At 67.5% G+C, this 18,865-nt stretch overlaps 4 protein-coding genes across 6 annotated transcripts; 2 read left to right on the forward strand and 2 right to left on the reverse strand.

The window, feature by feature from the left end:
• Nucleotides 1-341: 341 nt before the first annotated feature.
• POLR3GL (RNA polymerase III subunit GL) lies at nt 342-2,534 on the reverse strand. 2 transcript variants are annotated; one of them, XM_086478483.1, is made up of 7 exons: nt 2,415-2,534; nt 2,096-2,225; nt 1,237-1,305; nt 1,062-1,118; nt 895-968; nt 659-772; nt 342-561 (listed from the first exon to the last, which is right to left on the reverse strand). In XM_086478483.1, the coding sequence occupies exons 1-7, from the start codon at nt 2,532-2,534 to the stop codon at nt 475-477; spliced, it is 651 nt and encodes a 216-aa protein (XP_086334609.1). In that variant the 3' UTR covers nt 342-474. The 2 variants fall into 2 exon arrangements, with proteins under 2 accessions (XP_086334609.1, XP_086334610.1); XM_086478484.1 differs by lacking the exon at nt 1,237-1,305.
• Nucleotides 2,535-4,567: 2,033 nt separating this feature from the next.
• On the forward strand, nt 4,568-5,923 carry ANKRD34A (ankyrin repeat domain 34A). Its single transcript, XM_086478498.1, has one exon. The coding sequence runs from the start codon at nt 4,568-4,570 to the stop codon at nt 5,921-5,923; it is 1,356 nt and encodes a 451-aa protein (XP_086334624.1).
• A 2,935-nt stretch (nt 5,924-8,858) lies between these two features.
• On the forward strand, nt 8,859-10,342 carry LOC147413588 (gonadotropin-releasing hormone II receptor-like). The gene is made up of 3 exons (XM_086478234.1): nt 8,859-9,341; nt 9,488-9,692; nt 9,846-10,342. The coding sequence occupies exons 1-3, from the start codon at nt 8,859-8,861 to the stop codon at nt 10,340-10,342; spliced, it is 1,185 nt and encodes a 394-aa protein (XP_086334360.1).
• Nucleotides 10,343-10,912: 570 nt separating this feature from the next.
• Nucleotides 10,913-15,530, reverse strand: RBM8A (RNA binding motif protein 8A). 2 transcript variants are annotated; one of them, XM_086478460.1, is made up of 7 exons: nt 15,447-15,530; nt 14,510-14,569; nt 14,191-14,268; nt 13,148-13,284; nt 12,101-12,237; nt 11,407-11,471; nt 10,913-11,226 (listed from the first exon to the last, which is right to left on the reverse strand). In XM_086478460.1, the coding sequence occupies exons 1-6, from the start codon at nt 15,511-15,513 to the stop codon at nt 11,426-11,428; spliced, it is 525 nt and encodes a 174-aa protein (XP_086334586.1). In that variant the 5' UTR covers nt 15,514-15,530; the 3' UTR covers nt 10,913-11,226; nt 11,407-11,425. The 2 variants fall into 2 exon arrangements, with proteins under 2 accessions (XP_086334586.1, XP_086334587.1); XM_086478461.1 differs by lacking the exon at nt 14,191-14,268.
• Nucleotides 15,531-18,865: the final 3,335 nt, after the last annotated feature.

Here is an 18,865-nt window from a genome sequence, read left to right on the forward strand (position 1 = left end):
GGGCAGGGGTGACAGGGGGTCCCCAGAGACCCGGGGGGAGGGGCGACAGGGGGTCCCCAGTGTCCGAGGGTGAGGAGGGGGGGGCGTGACTGGAGACACCAGTGTCCCAAGGGGGTGTGACAGGGGACCCTGGTGTCCCAAGGGGGTGGGGGGCTGGTGACAAAAGACCCTGACAGCTGGGGAGGGGTGACAGGGTACCCAGGCGTCCCAAATGGGGGGGAGGGGGGGCTGGTGACAGGGGGGCTCTGACATCTGGGGAGGGGTGACAGGGGACCCAGGTGTCCCAAATGGGGGGGGGGGGGGCTGGTGACAAAAGACCCTGACAGCTGGGGAGGGGTGACACGGTACCCAGGCATCCCAAGGAGGATGGGGGGAGCTGGTGACAGGGGGGCCCTGACATTTGAGGAGGGGTGACAGGGGACCCTGGTGTCCAAGGCGGGGGTGACAGGGGACCCCGGTGTCCCAGGGCGGGGGTCAGTAGACCGCCTCGTCCATGTTGTCATCGCTGTCACCGCCAAAGTCCTCGCCGTTGTCGAAGTAGGACATGATGTAGTCGGTCTCCTGGGGGGGGACGGGACACACACAGCAGGGGGGGTTTGTCACCCCAACTGGGGTGCCACTGGGACGCGTGTCCCCCCCTGCACCAGCCCCATCTCACCTCTTCGTGCTCCTCCTCGTCGTACTCCTCTTCTTCCTCTTCCTTCCCTTCTTCTTCCTCCTCCTTCTCCTCTTCCTCCTCCGACGTCACCTCCTCCTCCTTCTTCTCCAGGCTCTGGGGGTTTCAGGGAAGCCCCTACAGCGTTAACCCGGGGGGAGGGGGGGAAGGACACCCCCCCAAAATCCAGCCAGGCCACCCCAGCGAGGGGATGGCGGCTGAGCCTTCGGCCTCGTCACCTCCAGCTTCTTAATGGTCTCCTCCTTGTCGAGCGCGACCCGCTGCTTGCACTTGGGGATGAGGATGGTGGTCCCTGCAGGGGGTGGGGGGGGGGTGGGTTACCCCTCCAGGGAGGGGGGGCAGAACCCAGCCCCACTGGGGGGGACAAGGGGGGGGACACACTCACTGCCTTTCCGCAGCCGCCGCACCCGGATCTTCAGCTCCCGCGGCAGCCGCCTCCAGTCTGGGGGGCAGAACGGGGGGGGGGGGGGGGGGGCTGGATCAGGACACCCCCCCCGCCCCTCCGCAGGTCCCCTGGGTGTGTGTGTCCCCCCCAGGTCCCCTGTTGTCCCCCCCCCAACCTGGGTTCCAGTCGATGGCGCTGTCGACGGGGCTGGAGATCTGGTACTTGTCCGAGTAGCGCTCGATATCTGGGGGGGGGGGAGTAAGGGGGGGGCACCCAAGGCAGCCCAGCTGGAAACACCCACTATGTGGGGCAGGGCAGTGGGGCTGGGGGGAGGGGGTGTCACAATAGTGGAGTTGGGGGGGGGGGGGGTCCCAAAGCAGTGGGGCTGGGGACCTGGGGGGGGGGTCACAACACAGTGGGGCTGGGGACCTGGGGGGGGGGCAACCCATGGGGCTGGGGGGTCATAACAGTGGAGCTGGGGGGGGGGCATAACAGTGGGGCTGGGGGCTCCCAAAGCAGGGGGTCTGGGGGGGGGGGGTGTCACAACACAGTGGGGCTGGGGGGGGGGGGGGGCATAACAGTGGGGGAGGGGAGCCCAAGGTAGTGGGTCTGGGAGCCTGGGGGGGGGGGGGGGGGGTGTGTCCCAATGCAGTAGGGCTGGGGGGACCATGGGGCTGCAGGAGGGGTGGTCTCAAGGGCTGAGGGGGTGATGGGGCTGGGGGGTCCCAAAGCAGTGGGTCTGGGAGCCCAGGGCGGGGGGGGGGGGGGGGTGTGTCATGATGCAGCAGGGCTGGGGGGGTCCCAATTCAGTGGGGCTGGGGGGGTCCCAGCGCAATAGGGCTTGGGGGGGGGGGGGGAGATCACAGCACAGTGGGGGCTGGGGGGGTCTTGATGCCCCAGCACAGCAGCCCCCCTCCCCCCCGCCCCCCAATTCCTTCCCCGCCCCCGCACAAAGCAGGAGGATCCGGGGGGGGGGGGTGTGACACCAGGACAGGACGGGGACATCCTCCCCCCCGCACCCCCCTTTCCAGCACCTCTGCGGGGCGCCCCGGGCTTGACGAAGTAGGGGAGACTCTTCATGGCCCCCCGCAGCTCCTGCTTCAGCGCCAGCATGTACTCGCCCTCCTCCCCCCCCGGCAGCGGGGCCGCCCGGTGCTCCAGCGGCTGCGGGGGGGGGGGGACACGGACGGACCCACACACATGCACTGAGTGCGTCCGTGCTCAGCCCCGCTCCGCTGCCCCCCCCCTGCGCCGGGCGACACACACAGAGCAGGGATGGGGGGACACGGATGGGGACACACACACACACACCCCCCCCCCCGACCCCTCCCCCCTTCCCCATCAAGGACTTACCGGGAAGAGCGGGGAGGGCTGGAGGGTGGGGGGGGGCAGCGCCTCCCCCTTCCCGATCCCCACCGCCTCCACGTTAAACGTCATCTGCCCGCGGCCCCGGCCCCGGCCTCGGCCCGCCATGGCTGGGGGGGGCCGGGGGGGCGCTGGGGGCAGAGGGGGGTGGGGGTGTCACAGCGCTGCCCCCCCCCCCCCCCCCCGCCCCTCCGGGTCCTTCCCGGTGCGCCCCCCGCTGCCGCCCCGCTCCCCGTACTCACGCCGCGCATGCGCAGCCGCTCCACGTGTGTCCGGAGCCGCTGGCGGCGTCGGGAATGGTGGGAAAGGGGGGGGGCGTGGCTTGCGCGCCAGCTCCGCGCTGATTTGCGGGCGGTGGAGCCAGTCAGAGGGAGGGTGGGGCGGGGGGCGGGGCGGAGGGAAGGCAGGAGGGAATGAATGAATGAACGGGGCGGGGGGCGGGAAACCGGGGGGGGGGGGGGGTGTGTGCAGCGGCCCCCCGGCCCTGCCCCACTGGCCTGGGGCACCTCAGCCCCCACCCCCGCCCCGCACTGCGGCCTGGCTGCCCCATAGCCCCCCCGGCCCCCCGCCACCCTCTGCTGGGCCCCCCCAGCCCCATTGAGTTGTGACCCACTGCCCCACGGGCCCCCCCCCCCATGCCTCTGGTGTGACCCCCAGCCCCATTGGTGTGACCCCCAGCCCCGCTGCCCCATGACCCCCAGCCCCACCTTGTTACAAACCCCCAGTGCTGATGCCCCCGTGGTCCCCAGTCCTGCTGCGTTGGGGACACACACCCCCCCCCCAGCCCTCCTGCGCTGGGACCCCCAGCCCCACGGCCCCCGACACCCCTCTGGTGCGACCCCCCGCTGCCCCACTGAGTTGGGACCCTCAGCCTCACTGCCCCCCCAGCCCCCCGCACCCCTCTGCTCTGACCCCCAGCCCCGCCGCCCCGTGGCCCCCCAGCCCCGCTGCCCCACGGCCCCCAGCCCCACCGCGCTGTGCCCCCCCCAGGCCCCACGGCGGCCTCTCCCTCGCACCCCCGCGCTGGCAGCTCGGCACAGCAGCGGCTTCGTTGCCGGCTGCGCCGCCGGGTGATTCATCCCGCTCCAGCGCCCCCCCCCCCCCCCCCCCCCCCGCGCCAGCGGCTGCCGAAAATAGCGATGCAGGGGGGGGGGATAAACCCCTCCGAATAACCTCCCCTGCCGCCGTCCCCCCCCCCCCTCCCCTCGACGCCGGCAGCGGGCCGGGATGGCGGCCACCAAACGATGTCCCCGACACCTCCGTCCGTGGGGCCTCTGGGACCTGGGCTCGTCTCTGGGGATGCCAAGCTCCGGTTGCCATGGTAACAGGGGAAGGGATGGAGGGATGGGGGGCGGGAGAGAGGGGCTGGGGTGGGGGGCTCCCTTCATGGGGTGTCCCCCCCTACCCAGGGAGGGGACAGTGCAGCCCCGAGCGCCAGGCCCGGGCTTGGTGGCAGCCGGTGTCTTGCTGGGGGGCGGGGGGGGCTGGGGGGGCAGCCACCAACTGGGCTGGTGAACTGGGGCGGGGGGAACGGGAGGGTTGGGGGGTTTCGCCCCCGTTTTCTTGGCTGGTCAGAGAGCTGAGGAGCAAGATGAGCTGCGGTCACCATGGGAACGGCGCAGGCAGGGATGCAGGAGGGGATGGGGGTACGGGAAGGGATGCGGCGGGGGATGCAGGAAGGGATGGGGGGGACGGGCAGGGGATGCAGGAAGGGGATGGGGGTGCAGGAGGGGATTAGGGGTATGGGCAGGGGGTGCAGGAAGGAGTAGGGGGCACAGGCAGGGGGTGCAGGCAGGCGGATGAGGAGTACAAGAGGAGATTTGGGGTGTATGGGAGGGGATTGAGATGGGGGGGCAGCTGGAGTGTGGGGGTACGGGAGGGGGCCACAAGTGGGGGACAGCGCGGGCAGGGGGACACGGCAGAGAGTCCCCGGGGGGGCGGCCCAGGGCACTGCAGGCCAGTGGCCCCCGCGGGTTCCATCCCCTCGAGGGACCCAACTGGGGAAACTGAGGCAGAGAACCCTGGGGCTGCCCCAAACCGGGGTGGGGGTCTTCAACGCGCACCGTGTCCCCTTGCAGTGAGCGGGCGACGGTCCCGGAGCGGCACAGCCACCCGCCACCCCCGCTGCCGTAAGCGCCGCCATGCCCAGCCCCGTCCGTCGCCCTCCCGGTGCCGCGGGGCCGCCCGGTTTAACCATGTTACCGGCGGACGGTTCGGCCTTGCTGCGGGCCGTGGCGCAGGGCAAATTTCGCCTCACCCGGCTCTTGTTGGAAGGGGGAGCCTACATCAACGAGGGCAACGCCGCCGGGCAAACGCCGCTGATGGCCGCGTGCCGGGCCGGCTACGCCGACCCGCCGGAGCAGCCCCGGATGGTGCGGTACCTTCTGGAAAACGGCGCCGACCCCAACATCCCCGATAAGACGGGGAAGACGGCGTTGATGCACGCCTGCGCCGAACGCGCCGGCCCGGCGGTGGCCGCCATTCTGTTGGCTCACGGCGCCGATCCCAGCGCCCGCGATTACGCCGGAGCCTCCGCTTTGGTTTACGCCATCAACCGGGGCGACCGGGAGACGCTGCAGGTGCTGCTGGACGCCTGCAAAGCCCGAGGGAAGGAGGTGATCATCATCACCACCGACACCTCGCCCTCCGGTACCAAAACCACTCGGCAATACCTAAACTCGCCGCCTTCGCCGGGGCTGGAGGAGAAACGCTCGCCGGCGCTTTGCATGTCGCCCTCCGACATCGAGGTGCGGACGGCGGCTTCGCCGGCCGGCAGCGAGAAAGAAGAGGAGCGGGACGTCTTCTGCTTCCCCCCGCCGCCGCCGCCGCCGGTCACCGCCGTACCGGAGCCGTCGCGCGCCCGGGGGCGGCCGTTGAAGCGCCTCAATTCGGAGCCCTGGGGGTTGGTGGCCCCGGGGCCGGAGGGGACGCGGGGACCCCCCGAGCGTTTGGTGGCGGGGATGGAGGGGCTGAGCCTGGGCGGGCGCCCGCGGCGGCACAGCGTGGAGGGCCGGGAGGCGGCGGGGCTGCTGGGGGCTGCCTGGGCCGAGCGGGTGCCCCCCGTGTGCCCGCTGGCGCGCCGGAACACGGCCCCCGAGACGGCGCGGGTCAAACCGCCTCGCTGGGAACCCCCCGAAATGGAAGGGCACCCCTGGGCCGGCTCGCCGCCTCCGTCGCCGGGGCGAAGCCGGCGCTGTGCAGCGTCGGCCATGCCGCTGCCGGCTCCCGAGTCCCCCCCGGGCACCCGCCGGCGCCCACCGGGTTTGCTGGAGCGTCGCGGCTCCGGCACCCTCTTGCTGGAGCCCTTGGCCCCGGGGAGGGCCGGCTTCTTGCCCCCCCTGCACCCCGGCCCACACCCCCCCGGCCCCCGCGGCCTCCCAGCCCCCGGCTCGCCCAAGGGACGCCGCAAGCTGCTGCGCCGGCACTCGATGCAGACGGAGGAGATGCGGCAGTTGGCCAACTTCCAGAGCAGCTTGGCCCCGGAGCCGGGCAGTTAGGGAGCCACCCCCGTGTGTCACCCCCAGAGTGGTACCCAGGTGCCAGCGCAGGGCCTCCTCATGCGGGTGGTGGCAGCGTTCACTCTGAACCCTACTGATGACTGTGGGCACATGGCAATTCTTCCATTGCTGCCATTGGCAGAAACTTTGCACGACCCCAGATTCTTTCAGGAACCGGCGTGTGTGTCCCCCCACCCTGCTCCTGGCTCTCCTGCATCTTCCTCCCGCTCCCTCCTCATCCTCCCAGCAGCGCTTTTCCCTACAGACCTCAGCAGCAGCTGCCGACTGCCTGACCTGCCCCACATTTGGGGGTCCCCATGTCCCCGCCGGTGCCAGGCGCTGCTCGGGGCTGGGTGCTGTGAGCAATAACAGCTGCCGCCCCCCCCCCCTCCATGTCCCCGGCTGATCCCTCCCCAGGGGGGGGGTTCTTCCCCTGTTTTGGGGTGCAGGGTCCCAGCGAGAGGGTGCCAGGGTGGGAGCGGGCAGAGGGGGGCACTCGCTGTCGGCGTCCTGGTGAATAAAGGCCCCAGCACAGCTCAGCCCGTCTCCGAGTGCTGGGGGGTCGGGGGGGGGGGGACACACTCGCCCTGGGCACAGACAGGGTGGGGGCCGGCACATCGGGGTGCCAGAGTGTACGAGGGCCGGCACATCTGGATGTCAGTGCGTGTGGTCTGGCACATCTGGGCACCAGGACGCACAAGCACTGGCACATCTGGGTGACAGCCCATCTGGGCACCAGGATGCACAAGGAATGTCACATCCGGACGCCAGGGTGCACGGAGATTGTCACCGCCGGGCGGTGGCACATCTGGGCGCCAGAGTGCACAAGGACTGGCACATCTGGGTGCCAGAACATCTGGGCGCCGGCACATCTGGGCACCAGGGCACATGAGAACTGGGACATCTGGGTGCCGGCACATCTGGGTACTGGTGTGCATGCCATGTGGCACATCTGGGCACCCGGGTGCACAAGGACTGGCACATCTGGGTGCCGGCACATCTGGGCCAGGGGTCCCTGCTGGTTTTGCCGGCAGAGTGTGTGTGTGTGTGTAGGGGGGGAGGCTGCAGATGGGGGGGTCCCGAGCCCCCCCAGGGCACCGTGCCGTCCCCCCATGGGGACACAGCGGCGGCCTCACCCCGGGGGGGAGCGGGGGGGGGGGGGACAGGGGGGGGTCAGGGCAGCCCCGCAGCGCGGTGCGGGGTGCGGGGCCGGGGCGGCCGGTGCCGCAGCGGAGGTTGGGCTGCGCCGGGCGCTGGCGGCACCGGCTGCGGCAACCGGGGCTGGGCAGCGCTGCAGAGCGGTACCGCACCGGGGCTGTGGGGCTGGGGCTCTGCCGTGGGGCGCTGCTGGGGCTGGGGACACGGCTGTGGGGCTGGGGGACCCCGCTGTGGGGCTGGGGGACACTGCTGTGGGGCATTGCTAGGGCTGGGGACACCGCTGTGGGGCTGGGGGACACCGCTATGGGGCATCGCTGGGGCTGGGGACCCCGCTGTGGGGCTGGGGGACACTGCTGTGGGGCTGGGGGACACGGCTGTGGGGCTGGGGGACACCGCTGTGGGGCTGGGGGACACCACTATGGGCCATTGCTAGGGCTGGGGACACCACTGTAGGGCTGGGGGACACCGCTATGGGGCATTGCTAGGGCTGGGGACACTGCTGTGGGGCAGGGGGACACCGCTATGGGGCATTGCTAGGGCTGGGGACACTGCTGTGGGGCAGGGGGACACCGCCATGGGGCACTGCTGGGGCTGGGGACACTGCTGTGGGGCTGGGGGACATCACTATGGGGCACTGCTGGGGCTGGGGACACTGCTACGTGGCCGGGGGACACCACTATTGGGCAATGCTGGGGCTGGGGGACATTGCCACGGGGCTGGGGACGCTGCCATGGGGCGCTGCCACACTGCCATGGGGCACTGATGCTGCTTGGGGACACTGCAGGGGCTGAGGAACACTGCTCCGGGCACTGGTGGGGCTGGGGACAGTGGCATGGGGCAGTGCCAGGCCTGGGGACACTGGCAGGGGACACTGGTGGGGCTGGGGCTGCTGCTGTGGGGCACTACTGGGGCCGGGGACATTGCCAGGCCTCAGGACACCGCTGTGGGGCACCAACATTGCTTGGGGACACTGCCGGGACTGGGGGACACTGCTGGGGATGGGGGCCCTGGGGTGGAGGGGGGTTGGCACGGGGCACGGCTGGGGACGGGGACAGCACCCAGGGGACAGCTGGGCCCTCCCCACATCCCCCCACCCGGCTCTTCCTCACCAGCTAAACCCCCCCTGGGGGGGGGAGGGGGCAGCTGGGGGGTCCCCGGGGGGGGGACGGGGTACAAGGATGCGAGGAGGGGGAGCAGGGTCAGCCACGTGACCCCCCTGCTGTCCCCTCCTCTGCGGCCTCGGTGACAAGAGGGGTTTTCTAACCCCTGCAGGGAGAGGAGGAGGGAGGAGGAGGAAGGAGGAGGAGGAAGGAGGAGGAGGAAGGAGGAGGAGGAAGGAGGAGGAGGAAGGAGACCCCAGGCTGGCCAGAGGACACCGAGAGGGGGGTGATGCCGGGGGGACACGGGTGACCAGCCACGTCCCGCTGGGTGCTGAGGGGGTGAGCTGCCCCCCGGGGTGCTCCCAGCGCTGGCGGGGGGTTCCTCAGGGAGGAGGGAGGGGACACAAGGCCACCGTCCCCAGGCCGGGGTCCCTTATGCACCGCACGCCGGTGCCGGCAACGAAAGGGGACCCGGGTGGGCGCCGTCACTCTTGGGGGGGGGGGGGGTGTGCGTGTGTCCCCCACCAGCCCCGGCTGAGACCTGACCAAACTCAGGGCAGAGGAGCAGGACCCCGCCGGGAGAACCGGGGCGAACCCGAAACGATGCTCAGCGTCACCGCGTCGGGCTGCGGGGACGAGCCCCAGCAGGTCCCCGGGCTCCCGGCCCCGCCGCCGGCATGAACGTCACCGGGACGGTGGGGAACCGGAGCTGCGCCGGCGAGGAGCCCGTCCCGCTGCCCACCTTCTCCACCGCGGCCAAGGTGCGGGTGGCCGTCACCTGCCTCCTCTTCCTCTCCTCGGCTTGCTGCAACGGCGCCGTGCTCTGGTCGGCCGCCCGGGCGCCGCGCCGGCGTCCGCCGCGCGTCCGCGTCCTCATGGCCAACCTGGCGGCGGCCGACCTGCTGGTGACGGTGGTGGTGATGCCGCTGGACGCCGCCTGGAACGTCACGGTGCAGTGGTACGGCGGGGACGCGGCGTGCCGGGCGCTGATGTTCCTCAAGTTGGCCGCCATGTACGCCTCGGCCTTCGTCACCGTCGTCATCGCGCTGGACCGCCACGCCGCCATCGTCAACCCCTTGGCGGTGGGCCGCGCCGAGAGGAGGAACAAGGCGATGCTGCGGGCGGCGTGGGCGCTCAGCGCCGTGCTGGCTCTGCCCCAGGTGCGGGGAGGGGGAGGGCGGGAAGGCCTCGGAGGAGACGCCGCCACCTCGGGCGGCGCGGGAGGAGGAGGAGGAGGAGGAGGAGGAGGAGGATGGAGGGAGGGAGGGGGAAGGAAGGACGGTGACGGCCCCGCGGCTCCTTGCAGGCGTTCGTCTTCCGCACGGTGCGGCGGTCGCGGCCGCGCCGCTTCGTGCAGTGCGCGACGGTGGGCAGCTTCGGGGCGCGCTGGCAGGAGACGCTCTACAACATGTTCACCTTCGCCTGCCTCTTCCTCCTGCCCCTCCTCGTCATGGTGCTCTGCTACGGCCGCATCCTCGCCGCCATCTCCGGCAGGATGAAGGAGGCCCGCGGTGAGGGACCAGGCCGGGGCCGCGCCGCTCCTCCATCCTCCGCCACCGCTCGGTTCTCCTCTTCCTTTTCCCCCCTCCCGAGGGGGTCCCCGCAGCCCCTCTCCCCAGCTCGTTAGCGCGGCCTTCTTAATTAACACGTTCCCCCCCCCCCAGCCCCCTCCCAGGAGATCCAGCTCCGCCGCTCCTACAACAACATCCCCCGGGCCAGGATGCGGATGCTCCGCATGTCCATCGTCATCGTCCTGACCTTCATCGTCTGCTGGACGCCCTACTACCTCCTGGGCCTCTGGTACTGGTTCTCCCCCGAGATGCTGACCCGGGAGAAGGTGCCGCCGGCTCTCAGCCACATCCTCTTCCTCTTCGGCCTCTTCAACACGTGCCTGGACCCGCTCGTCTACGGGCTCTTCACGGTGCGCTTCCGCCGGGAGCTGTGGCGCGTTTGCCGCTGCGGCCGCCGCCGGCACGAGGAGGACGTCGCCTCCGCTCTCACCGGTTCTTTCCGCGTCTCCACCGCGGCCGTGCCGGCCAGGAGAGCCGGCGACAGCTTGGGGGGATCCGGAAAGCACGAGCTGGAGGTGATGGCGGGAGCAGCCGCGCCGGGACGGAGGTGCGAGCTGTGCCGGGGGAGGATGGTGGAGAGCTTCATGTGACGGGGACGCCAGGCTGAGCAAGGGGAACCCCCCCCCCGGGAGGGGGCTGGGGGGAGACACAACGCCGCTCCCCAATAAACGCCGATGATTTCCGCAGCAGGAACCCGCCCTTGGGCCAAGGGATGGTTTAACCGGCGCCGCGCTGCCACCGGCACTGGGTGTAACCCCGCAGCCCGAGGAGCGGGGAGCCCGGAGCAACGCGCCCCGTGCCCGGCAGGGAGCAATATTTGGGGTAGAAATTCCCTTAAAAGATGCCGCGGGGGCCCCTCAGGGAAAACCAGACCAAAAATAGCCAATTTAAAATGCGCCCCTTTCGCCCGCGCCGAGGGGCACGGGGAGGTTTCGGCGCCACCAGAGCGCCGAGCCGCGCCGCAAGGCCGCTGAGCGGACGGAGAACAGCGCCCCGTGAAATAAAGCTGTCGTTTCCAAACGCTATTTTAAGTTAAAAAAGGGCTTTTTTAAACTAAAAGGTCGTTCTACTGCCAGCCCCGGGATCAACAGCCGCGGCAGCGACCGACTTCGGGCGAATCTAAAACCGGCAAATCGGCACAAAAGGGACCCGGGGCTCGGTTATGGCTTCTCAGAATGTTTAATTAAGGACAATTAACGAGAGGACGATTCCAGGCCAAACCAGAGGTTATCGGAAAAGCCGAGCTCCCTCGCAAACGTTAACGGCAACGGAACAAACCCTCAGGAGACGGAAGGGGCGTTTGCCCGGGGTAGAGAAAATCCACCTCCCTCCAGAAGAGCGCGGTCAGAAAGAACGGATCACTCACAGGCGCCGCAAAATGCTTAAAAACGTCGTGGTTTGGTACAGAACCGGGCTCCGGGGCGGCCTCCACCACCCCCACCAGAGAAACCAGCCCCGGCAGCCTCAGGTGCTGCTGCTTCCCGCACGGTTCGTTTGAAAACAAGGAAAAAAAAAAAAAAAAAATCTCGTTAAGAAGCAAATTTGCCGAAGCAACGAACCGGTTTTCTCCTCAAACGCCCCGTCCCCAACGTACAAACCCCCCCCCCGCTGCCACCCCCCTCCCCAGTTCCCCCAGTTTGAACTCGGAACACACGGGTACAAAGGAGGATCCATCATCGGCGTCTCCTGTCCGGGCTCCTGCTCCGCCGGCGTCCGCCCCTGGAAGAGAGGCCAGAGCGTGGTTGGGGGGTGGGGGTGTGGGGGGGGGTTTGGTGGGGATCTGGAGCCCACGGGGTGATGTCACGGATCTCGTGGCTTCCCACGCTGGGCCCCGTCACCAGCTCTGGGGGACAGGAGGGACGCGGCCCTGCGGGAGCGGGCCCAGAGGAGGCCACGGGGGTGATCCGGGGGGTGGTGGAACAGCTCTGCTGGGAGGGCGGGCTGGGAGCTGGGGGGGCTGGAGGCTCCGGGGGGGCCTTATGACGTAAGAAGGGGTCTGGGAGATGGCGGGGGCCGGCGGTGACAGGACGAGGGGGGGCGGTTTTTAACCGCGAGAGGGTTTAAACCGACTTTTTTTTTATTGCGGCGAGACGCCGGCCCAGGTCGCCCAGAGAAGCCGCGGACGCCCCCATCGTCGCTCACGCTCCGGCTGGAGGGGGCTTCGAGCGACCTGACCCCCCCCCCCGCCCCCCTGACCCCCCCCCCCCCCTCCTGCCGGCCTCCCGAGGCCCCCCGCCCCCCCAAACCCTTCCAGGACCCACCCCGACAGCAGCACAAGCTCCGGAGCTGCCCGGGCCCGGAGGACGAGGGGGTTCCCGGCGCGGCGGGGGGGCTCGCTCGGCCCTTACCTCCTCTTGCCCTTGGGGGGGCCCCTCACGAAGCACCAGTCCACGCTGATGGGCTGCCCCACCAGCTCCTGCCCGTTCAGCCCCTCCATGGCCGCCTGCGCCTCCTTGTAGGTCTCGTACTCGACCAGGGTGTATCCCTACGGAGCGGGAGGGAAGGGGCCTGAGCCGCGGCGGATCCCGGGGGCGGGAACAATCCCCGCTCGATCCCGGGCGCGGGAACAATCCCCGCTCGATCCCGGGCGCGGGAACAATCCCCGCTCGATCCCAGATCCCCGGCGCAGGAACAACCCCTGCTCGATCCCAGATCCCCGGCGCGGGAACAATCTCCGCTCAATCCCAGATCCTGGGCGTGGGAATGATCCCCGCCCGATCCCGGATCCCGGGCGCGGGAACAACCCCCGCTCGATCCCGGATCCCAGGCATGGAAACAATCCTCACTCGATCCCAGATCCCGGGCACAGGAATAAGCCCCGCTCAATCCCAGATCCCAGGCACGGGAACAATCCCCGCCCGATCCCAGAAGCAGGAACAATCCCCACTCGATGCCGGATCCCAGGCGCGGGAACAACCCCCGCTCGATGCCGAATCCCGGGCGCGGGAACAATCCCCGCTCGATCCCAGATCCCAGGCACGGGAACAATCCCTGCTCGATCCCAGATCCCGGGAACAATTCCCGCTCGATCCCAGATCCCGGGAACAATTCCTGCTCGATCCCGGATCCCGGGCACGGGAACAACCCCCGCTCGATCCCGGATCCTGGGTGCAGGAACAATCCCTGCTCGATCCCGGATCCCAGGCACGGGAACAATCCCAGCTCGATCCCAGGCACAGGAACAATCCCTGCTCGATGCCGGATCCCGGGCGCAGGAACAATCCCTGCCCGATCCCGGTCTCCGCGGCACAAAGGGAAGCCCAAAGGCACGCCGTGTCCCGCCGCCGCCGCCGCCGCGCAGACGGGTCCGAACACCCCCCTCAGCCAAAGCGGAGGCGGCGAAGCCCCCGAGGGGGCAAGCGCCGGCCCCGCGCCGAGCGCCGCGCGGCCCCGACCTTCAGGTAGCCCGTCCGCCGGTCGAGGTTGAGGTGGATGTTCTTGATCTCGCCGTACTCGGCGAATTTGTCGTGGATGTCTTCTTCCGTCGCCTCCTCGTGGATCCCCGTGACGAAGAGGATCCAGCCCTCCACCGCTGCGGGGGGCGGAAAGGGGGAATAAGGGGTTTAGGCCGAGCGCGGGGCGCGCTCCCACGTCAGCGGCGGGGGAGGGGATGCCCCCCCCCACCCCCCCCCCCCCCACGATGGGGGGTCGCCGTCACGACCGACTTCTCTCCCCCGCGGCAGAGAAGCCGGCGCTTCGTCACGGCAGCGCTGGGGAGCACGGGGGGTGGCTCCTCCTGACGGGCTTCCGAGTTACACCAAAAAATTCAGCATTTTGTATCCTTTTTCTGCAAAGTCGTGCTCTTTAACACGTTTTAACATCAGCGTGCGTGTTATGCCCGCTATGAATGTTGACATTTACACTGATTGCTCCACCCTATTAACTAACTTCATTAGTATTCCCATACTAATGTAATCAGGGGTTATCTTACTGATCAAGGTCTCTGATGTACAAATCAGGAAGGGGAGGAGGTGAGGGTCTTCACCTCAACATTCCTTAGTTTCTCTGGTTTCACCCCATCAGAGAAGATGAAACTTTCACCCCCCGTCCCTGTCTCCTGCCTCCCTGTTCCGTTCTGGGCCATTTCACACCCCGCAGCAGCTTTAGCTTTGACCTTCTTCGTGAGGCAGCTGCTGTCTCTGAGCATCAGGGAGGGTTTGGGTGTTTCTTACCACGATGGAAACTAATATCATCAATACACAGCGTGAGTTATTCCTTAAAGCAATCAAGTTGTTCATTAAAAGTAATTAGTGATCAATGAAAGGTAATTATCCATTCACAACCCAAACCTGACGCTAACACCCGAAAGCCGCGGTTAAACAGAGGGGAGATGGCGCCCTGGAACCCACCGCTCTTGGCTGAGCGCGAGGTCAACCCCGGCAAGGTCTGAGCCCCGACACGGAGCCCAAGACCCCGCGTTCCCCCCGGCGATACTCACACCTCTGCGGGCCCGGCTCGTCCCCGTCCTGCTCCACGCTGTCGTAGTCCTCGCGCACGCGGGCCCGCGAGCCCTCCTCTGGGCACGGCGAGGGGAGGGGAGAGAGAAAGGGGCGACTTGGTGCCATCCCCCCGGGAGGAACAACAGGGCCCGGGGAACCACCAACCCCTTTAAAACTCCCCAAAAGCGCGAGGACAAGCGGGGGGGTTCGCCCCAGACCCCTCTCCGAGGGACTCCCGGGTGGGGAGGGGGGAAGGGTTTAACCCCCCGAGGGGCGCGGGGACACCCCGGCGGGTGCAGGGGGGCGGGTGCTGCTCACCTGAGCCGAAGCCTCGGCCCTTCCGCTTCTTGGCTTTCTCCTTCAGCTTGTGGATGCTCTCTGCGGGCAGAGGGGAGCGGGTCGGAACCGGGGAGGGGGCTCAGAGCACGGACCCCGGTGTGGCAGGACCCCCCTGGGGCTGGGTAGGACCCTCTGGGACCAGGCAGGACCCCCATCAGGACCGGTAGGACCCCCCTTGGGACCGGGTAGGACCCTCTAGGATCGGGTAGGACCCTCTGGGACCGGGCAGGACCCCCGTCGGGACCGGTAGGACCCCCGTTGGGACCGGGTAGGACCCTCTGGGACTGGGCAGGATCCTCTGGGACTGGGCAGGACCCCCGTCAGGACCGGTAGAACCCCCGTTGGGACCGGGTAGGACCCTCTAGGATCGGGTAGGACCCTCTGGGACCAGGCAGGACCCCCGTCGGGACCGGCAGAACCCCCCCGGGGCTGGGCAGGACCCTCTGGGACCGGGTAGGACCCCCTGGGATCGGGCAGGACCCCCGTCTGGCCCGGGCAGGACCCCCTGGGATCGGGCAGGACCCCCGTCGGGCCCCGGTAGGACCCCCTGGGATCGGGCAGGACCCCTGTCAGGCCCGGTAGGACCCCCCCCCCCCCCCCGCCCCCGGGGCCGGGTTTGGCACCGAGGCTTGTGGGGAGGAGGGAACCGGAGCGGGACTGGTCGGGGGACCCCAAAGGGACGGGGAACGGGACCCGCCCGAGGGGAGGGGAGGACGGGCCCGCACCGGGGGGTAACCGATACGGGACCAGAGGCCCGAGCTGAACCGGCCCCGAACCGGGACCGCGAGGCGGGGAACGACACAGGACCGGGGTTGGCAGGTCCCGGTGTGGAGGAGGCGGCAGCCCCGGGCCGGCACCGGGCCAGGCCGGTCGGTGGGACCGGGCCGTTAGGGGACAGCGCCAGCACCGCCCTCACCGTCGCCATCTTCGTCCATGGCGAAGTCCTCGCCTCCCGCCTCATGCAGATCCAGCACGTCCGCCATCTTGCCGCTCTCGCCGCCGCCGCCGCCGTCGCGGTGGGCGCCGGGAAGAGCGCCGGAAGCAGCGCCGCGCTTCGCGCCGCCATCTTGGGGAGGGTGCGTGGCGGGAGGGACCCCGCCGCCATCTTGGGGAGGGTGCGTGGCGGGAGGGACCCCCGCCGCCATCTTGGGGAGGGTGCGTGGCGGGAGGGACCCCCGCCGCCATCTTGGGGAGGGTGCGTGGCGGGAGCGACCCCCCGCCGCCATCTTGGGGAGGGTGCGTGGAGGGAGCGACCCCCGCCGCCATCTTGGGGAGGTCAATGCCCCTCGTCCCGCCCGCGCCGCCATGCTGGGAAGGGCGGGGGGCGCCCCTTCCCCCCCGCCTCCCCCAACTGGGGCCATACTGGGGCCCAGTCGCCCCCGGGGGTAACACCAGCCTGGCTGCTCCCGGGCTAACGAGCCGCTGCGCAGGGATGATTCAAAGGAGAGGTCGGGGGCGCACAACCTGCCCCAGAAGAAGAGAGGAGCCACCAGCGCTACCCCAAAATCTATGGTTTTATTGCATAAAATCATACATACAACCCGCGGCGACACACGGCGATTTATCCTTCCAGCTTTGCATTTAATTCCGTAGCCTGAACAAGGAGAACAGCTCATTCTGGATGCTGAGAAAACCTGGATTCGTTTCTTTTACCACCTCCCAAGCGGCTGCGAAGGCCCCAAACCTGTGCCCGAACTGCCAAAACCACAAGGCACAGAACATCAAGTTTTCCTTTCCCCTCCCGCCAGGACGAACGGACACACCACCATCCTCCCGACGCGCCTGAGAGCGGCCACGAGGCGTCCGAAACAGCTCGTGCCCGACCCGACAGAGAGTTTGGCTTAAAAGCGTTAAAATCCCGACGCGCAAAACGCTCGGAAGCGCCTCAAAAAGCACAAAAGCACCGAGGAATCCCGCCCGGGCAGGGCACAAGACTCCGATGGCTACGAGGTTGCTCCGGAGTTCCCGTATTTGGGGGATAAATCGCCGTTTGGCGCGGCGGAACGCTACAGGCGGGTGTGGAAGTGCTGGTAGAGAGACGCTGGACACCGCTACGTCTGGAGCAAGGGATTAAATCCAAATACAAGTTGGAGAGAGATTGCCAGCCTGTAAAAAAGAAAATACAGCTCCACACCATTTACAATCACATTTATACACGTGTTAAACATTAATACTGTTGTGTAAAGAGGCTGCATATAAAAAAATAGATATAAAAAAAAAAAAAACAAACAAAATAGGCTTGTTAGGACAAGAATACAAAACTAGAATAGCGACAGATAATGCGATTTTTTTTTTTTTTAAAATCTCCATCTCAAAACAGAGGCTGTTGCTCGAGCGTCCGCCTGCCTCCGCGGTCCAACGTCCCGGGCGAGGGGCCGCTGCGGGGAAAGGCGAGGGCAGGGGGCGGCTGTGGGGGGCAGCCGGGTCCCGCCGCCTTCCTGCCTCTGCCCCGGGGGCAACGAGCCGGGGAGAGCTCCGAGGAGGAGGGTTGTCCGCAGTTTCGGTTCCCGCTGAGAGGCTGGTGGCTCTTCTGGGCTACGTAGTGGGGAAGCAGGAAGGGAAACGGGAACGACCTGGAACGAGTCGCTGCGTCCTTGGCTGCACTTGAGCTGCAGGGACGCTCCAACGGCAGGAAAGGGCGATTTTTAAACCCTAAACGTCACAGATTTAGCACCGAGTGTATCCAAGAGCAGGGAACGATCCATTTAAAAAAACCCCCAGCGCCTACAGAGAGGTTCGTTGTACAAACTGGGGAACCAGCTCCGAGGCAGGCGCTCCCAGTTCCACCAGCAGCCCGGCTTCCATCACCCTCCCGCCCCTCGCTGCCGGGGTGGGGGCCCTTCCCCCCCCGCCCCGCGCCACGCTCTCACCGGGCAGCGGCGAGCTCCGCCGGCCCCGAGAGCGACTCGGGCCTCTGCTCTGCCAGAAATCCCAAGAATTGTCCCCAAGAACGGTCTGGGGGGGGGGGGGGGGGGCACCTGCGGAGGGAGCTGGGGGTGCGAGCTGGGCACTGGGAAGGGTCAGAGCCTCCGCGGGCTGACAGCGGGCGAAACGCGGGCCGGAGCCTTCCCTGCGCGGGGCTGGATCTGCGCTCTGGTTAACCAAGGATTAACCGCAGTGCTGGTTAAGGAAGGATTAACCGCAGTGCTGGTTAAGGAAGGATTAACCGCAGTGCTGGTTAAGGAAGGACTGAGCACAGTGCTGGTTAACCAAGGATTAACCGCAGTGCTGGTTAAGGAAGGATTAACCGCAGTGCTGGTTAAGGAAGGATTGAGCACAGTGCTAGTTAAGGAAGGATTAAGCACAGTGCTAGTTAAGGAAGGACTGAGCATAGTGCTGGTTAAGGAAGGATTAAGCACAGTGCTGGTTAAGGAAGGATTGAGCACAGTGCTAGTTAAGGAAGGATTAAGCACAGTGCTGGTTAAGGAAGGACTGAGCACAGTGCTGGTTAAGGAAGGATTGAGCACCGTTCTGGTTAAGGAAGGATTGAGCACAGTGCTAGTTAAGGAAGGACTGAGCACAGTGCTAGTTAAGGAAGGATTAAGCACAGTGCTAGTTAAGGAAGGATTGAGCACAGTGCTGGTTAAGGAAGGATTAAGCACAGTGCTAGTTAAGGAAGGACTGAGCACCGTTCTGGCTAACAAAGCCTTGTGTTCGGGAGGCTCGTCAGGGAGAGAAGCCGAGCAGTTTCCCCCCTCCTTGCTAGCAAGTTCCCAAACTCTGGCAAGGCTTTTTAAACCTTCCTCGGGAAGGCCAAGTCTGACATTTGGTTTGGAAGCTGCTCCGGAGAGAACACAACGTCCATCTCTCGTTTCTTGCAAGATTTTCAAAAAAAAGCTGCATCTCTCCAGCTTGTCTGGGGAAGCCAAAACAACCCCCAACGCTCCACTTCCAGCAGAATTAAGCGGGTGCTTCACTCCCCCACCGGCTGCCGGTGCCTGGGACAGGACTTGGGCGTCTCCCCCCCGCCAAGCGGGGCTGAACACTCCAAGGACCCAAAGGGGCTCGGGAGGGAGCGCAGCAGGAGGCTCGGCCTGCTGCAGACTAATCAAACCGCCCAGGCCAATCCCTTAAGCACCGCCGGGCCTTGCGCTCCGTCGTGAGGTGCCGCATTTAGAGCCCAAAGTCTGACCCCACGGGTGAAACGCCGCGGGGGGGGCGGAACAGACGGAGCCACCTGAGAGTTGTGGGGGTGACTGCGAGTCCGGCCTGAGCTTGGAACTGGAAAGCTAAGACTGACCCCCGGACTAAAGCCTGGCCAAAACAAAAATCCCAGTTTTAAATCCCTTTTAAGGTGCTTGGGAGCATTCCCCCACGCAGCTGGTGTCGTAAAGG

This window comes from Leptosomus discolor, chromosome 26, assembly GCF_034619465.1.
Source record: "Leptosomus discolor isolate bLepDis1 chromosome 26, bLepDis1.hap2, whole genome shotgun sequence".
Classification (NCBI taxonomy): Eukaryota; Metazoa; Chordata; class Aves; order Leptosomiformes; family Leptosomidae; genus Leptosomus; species Leptosomus discolor.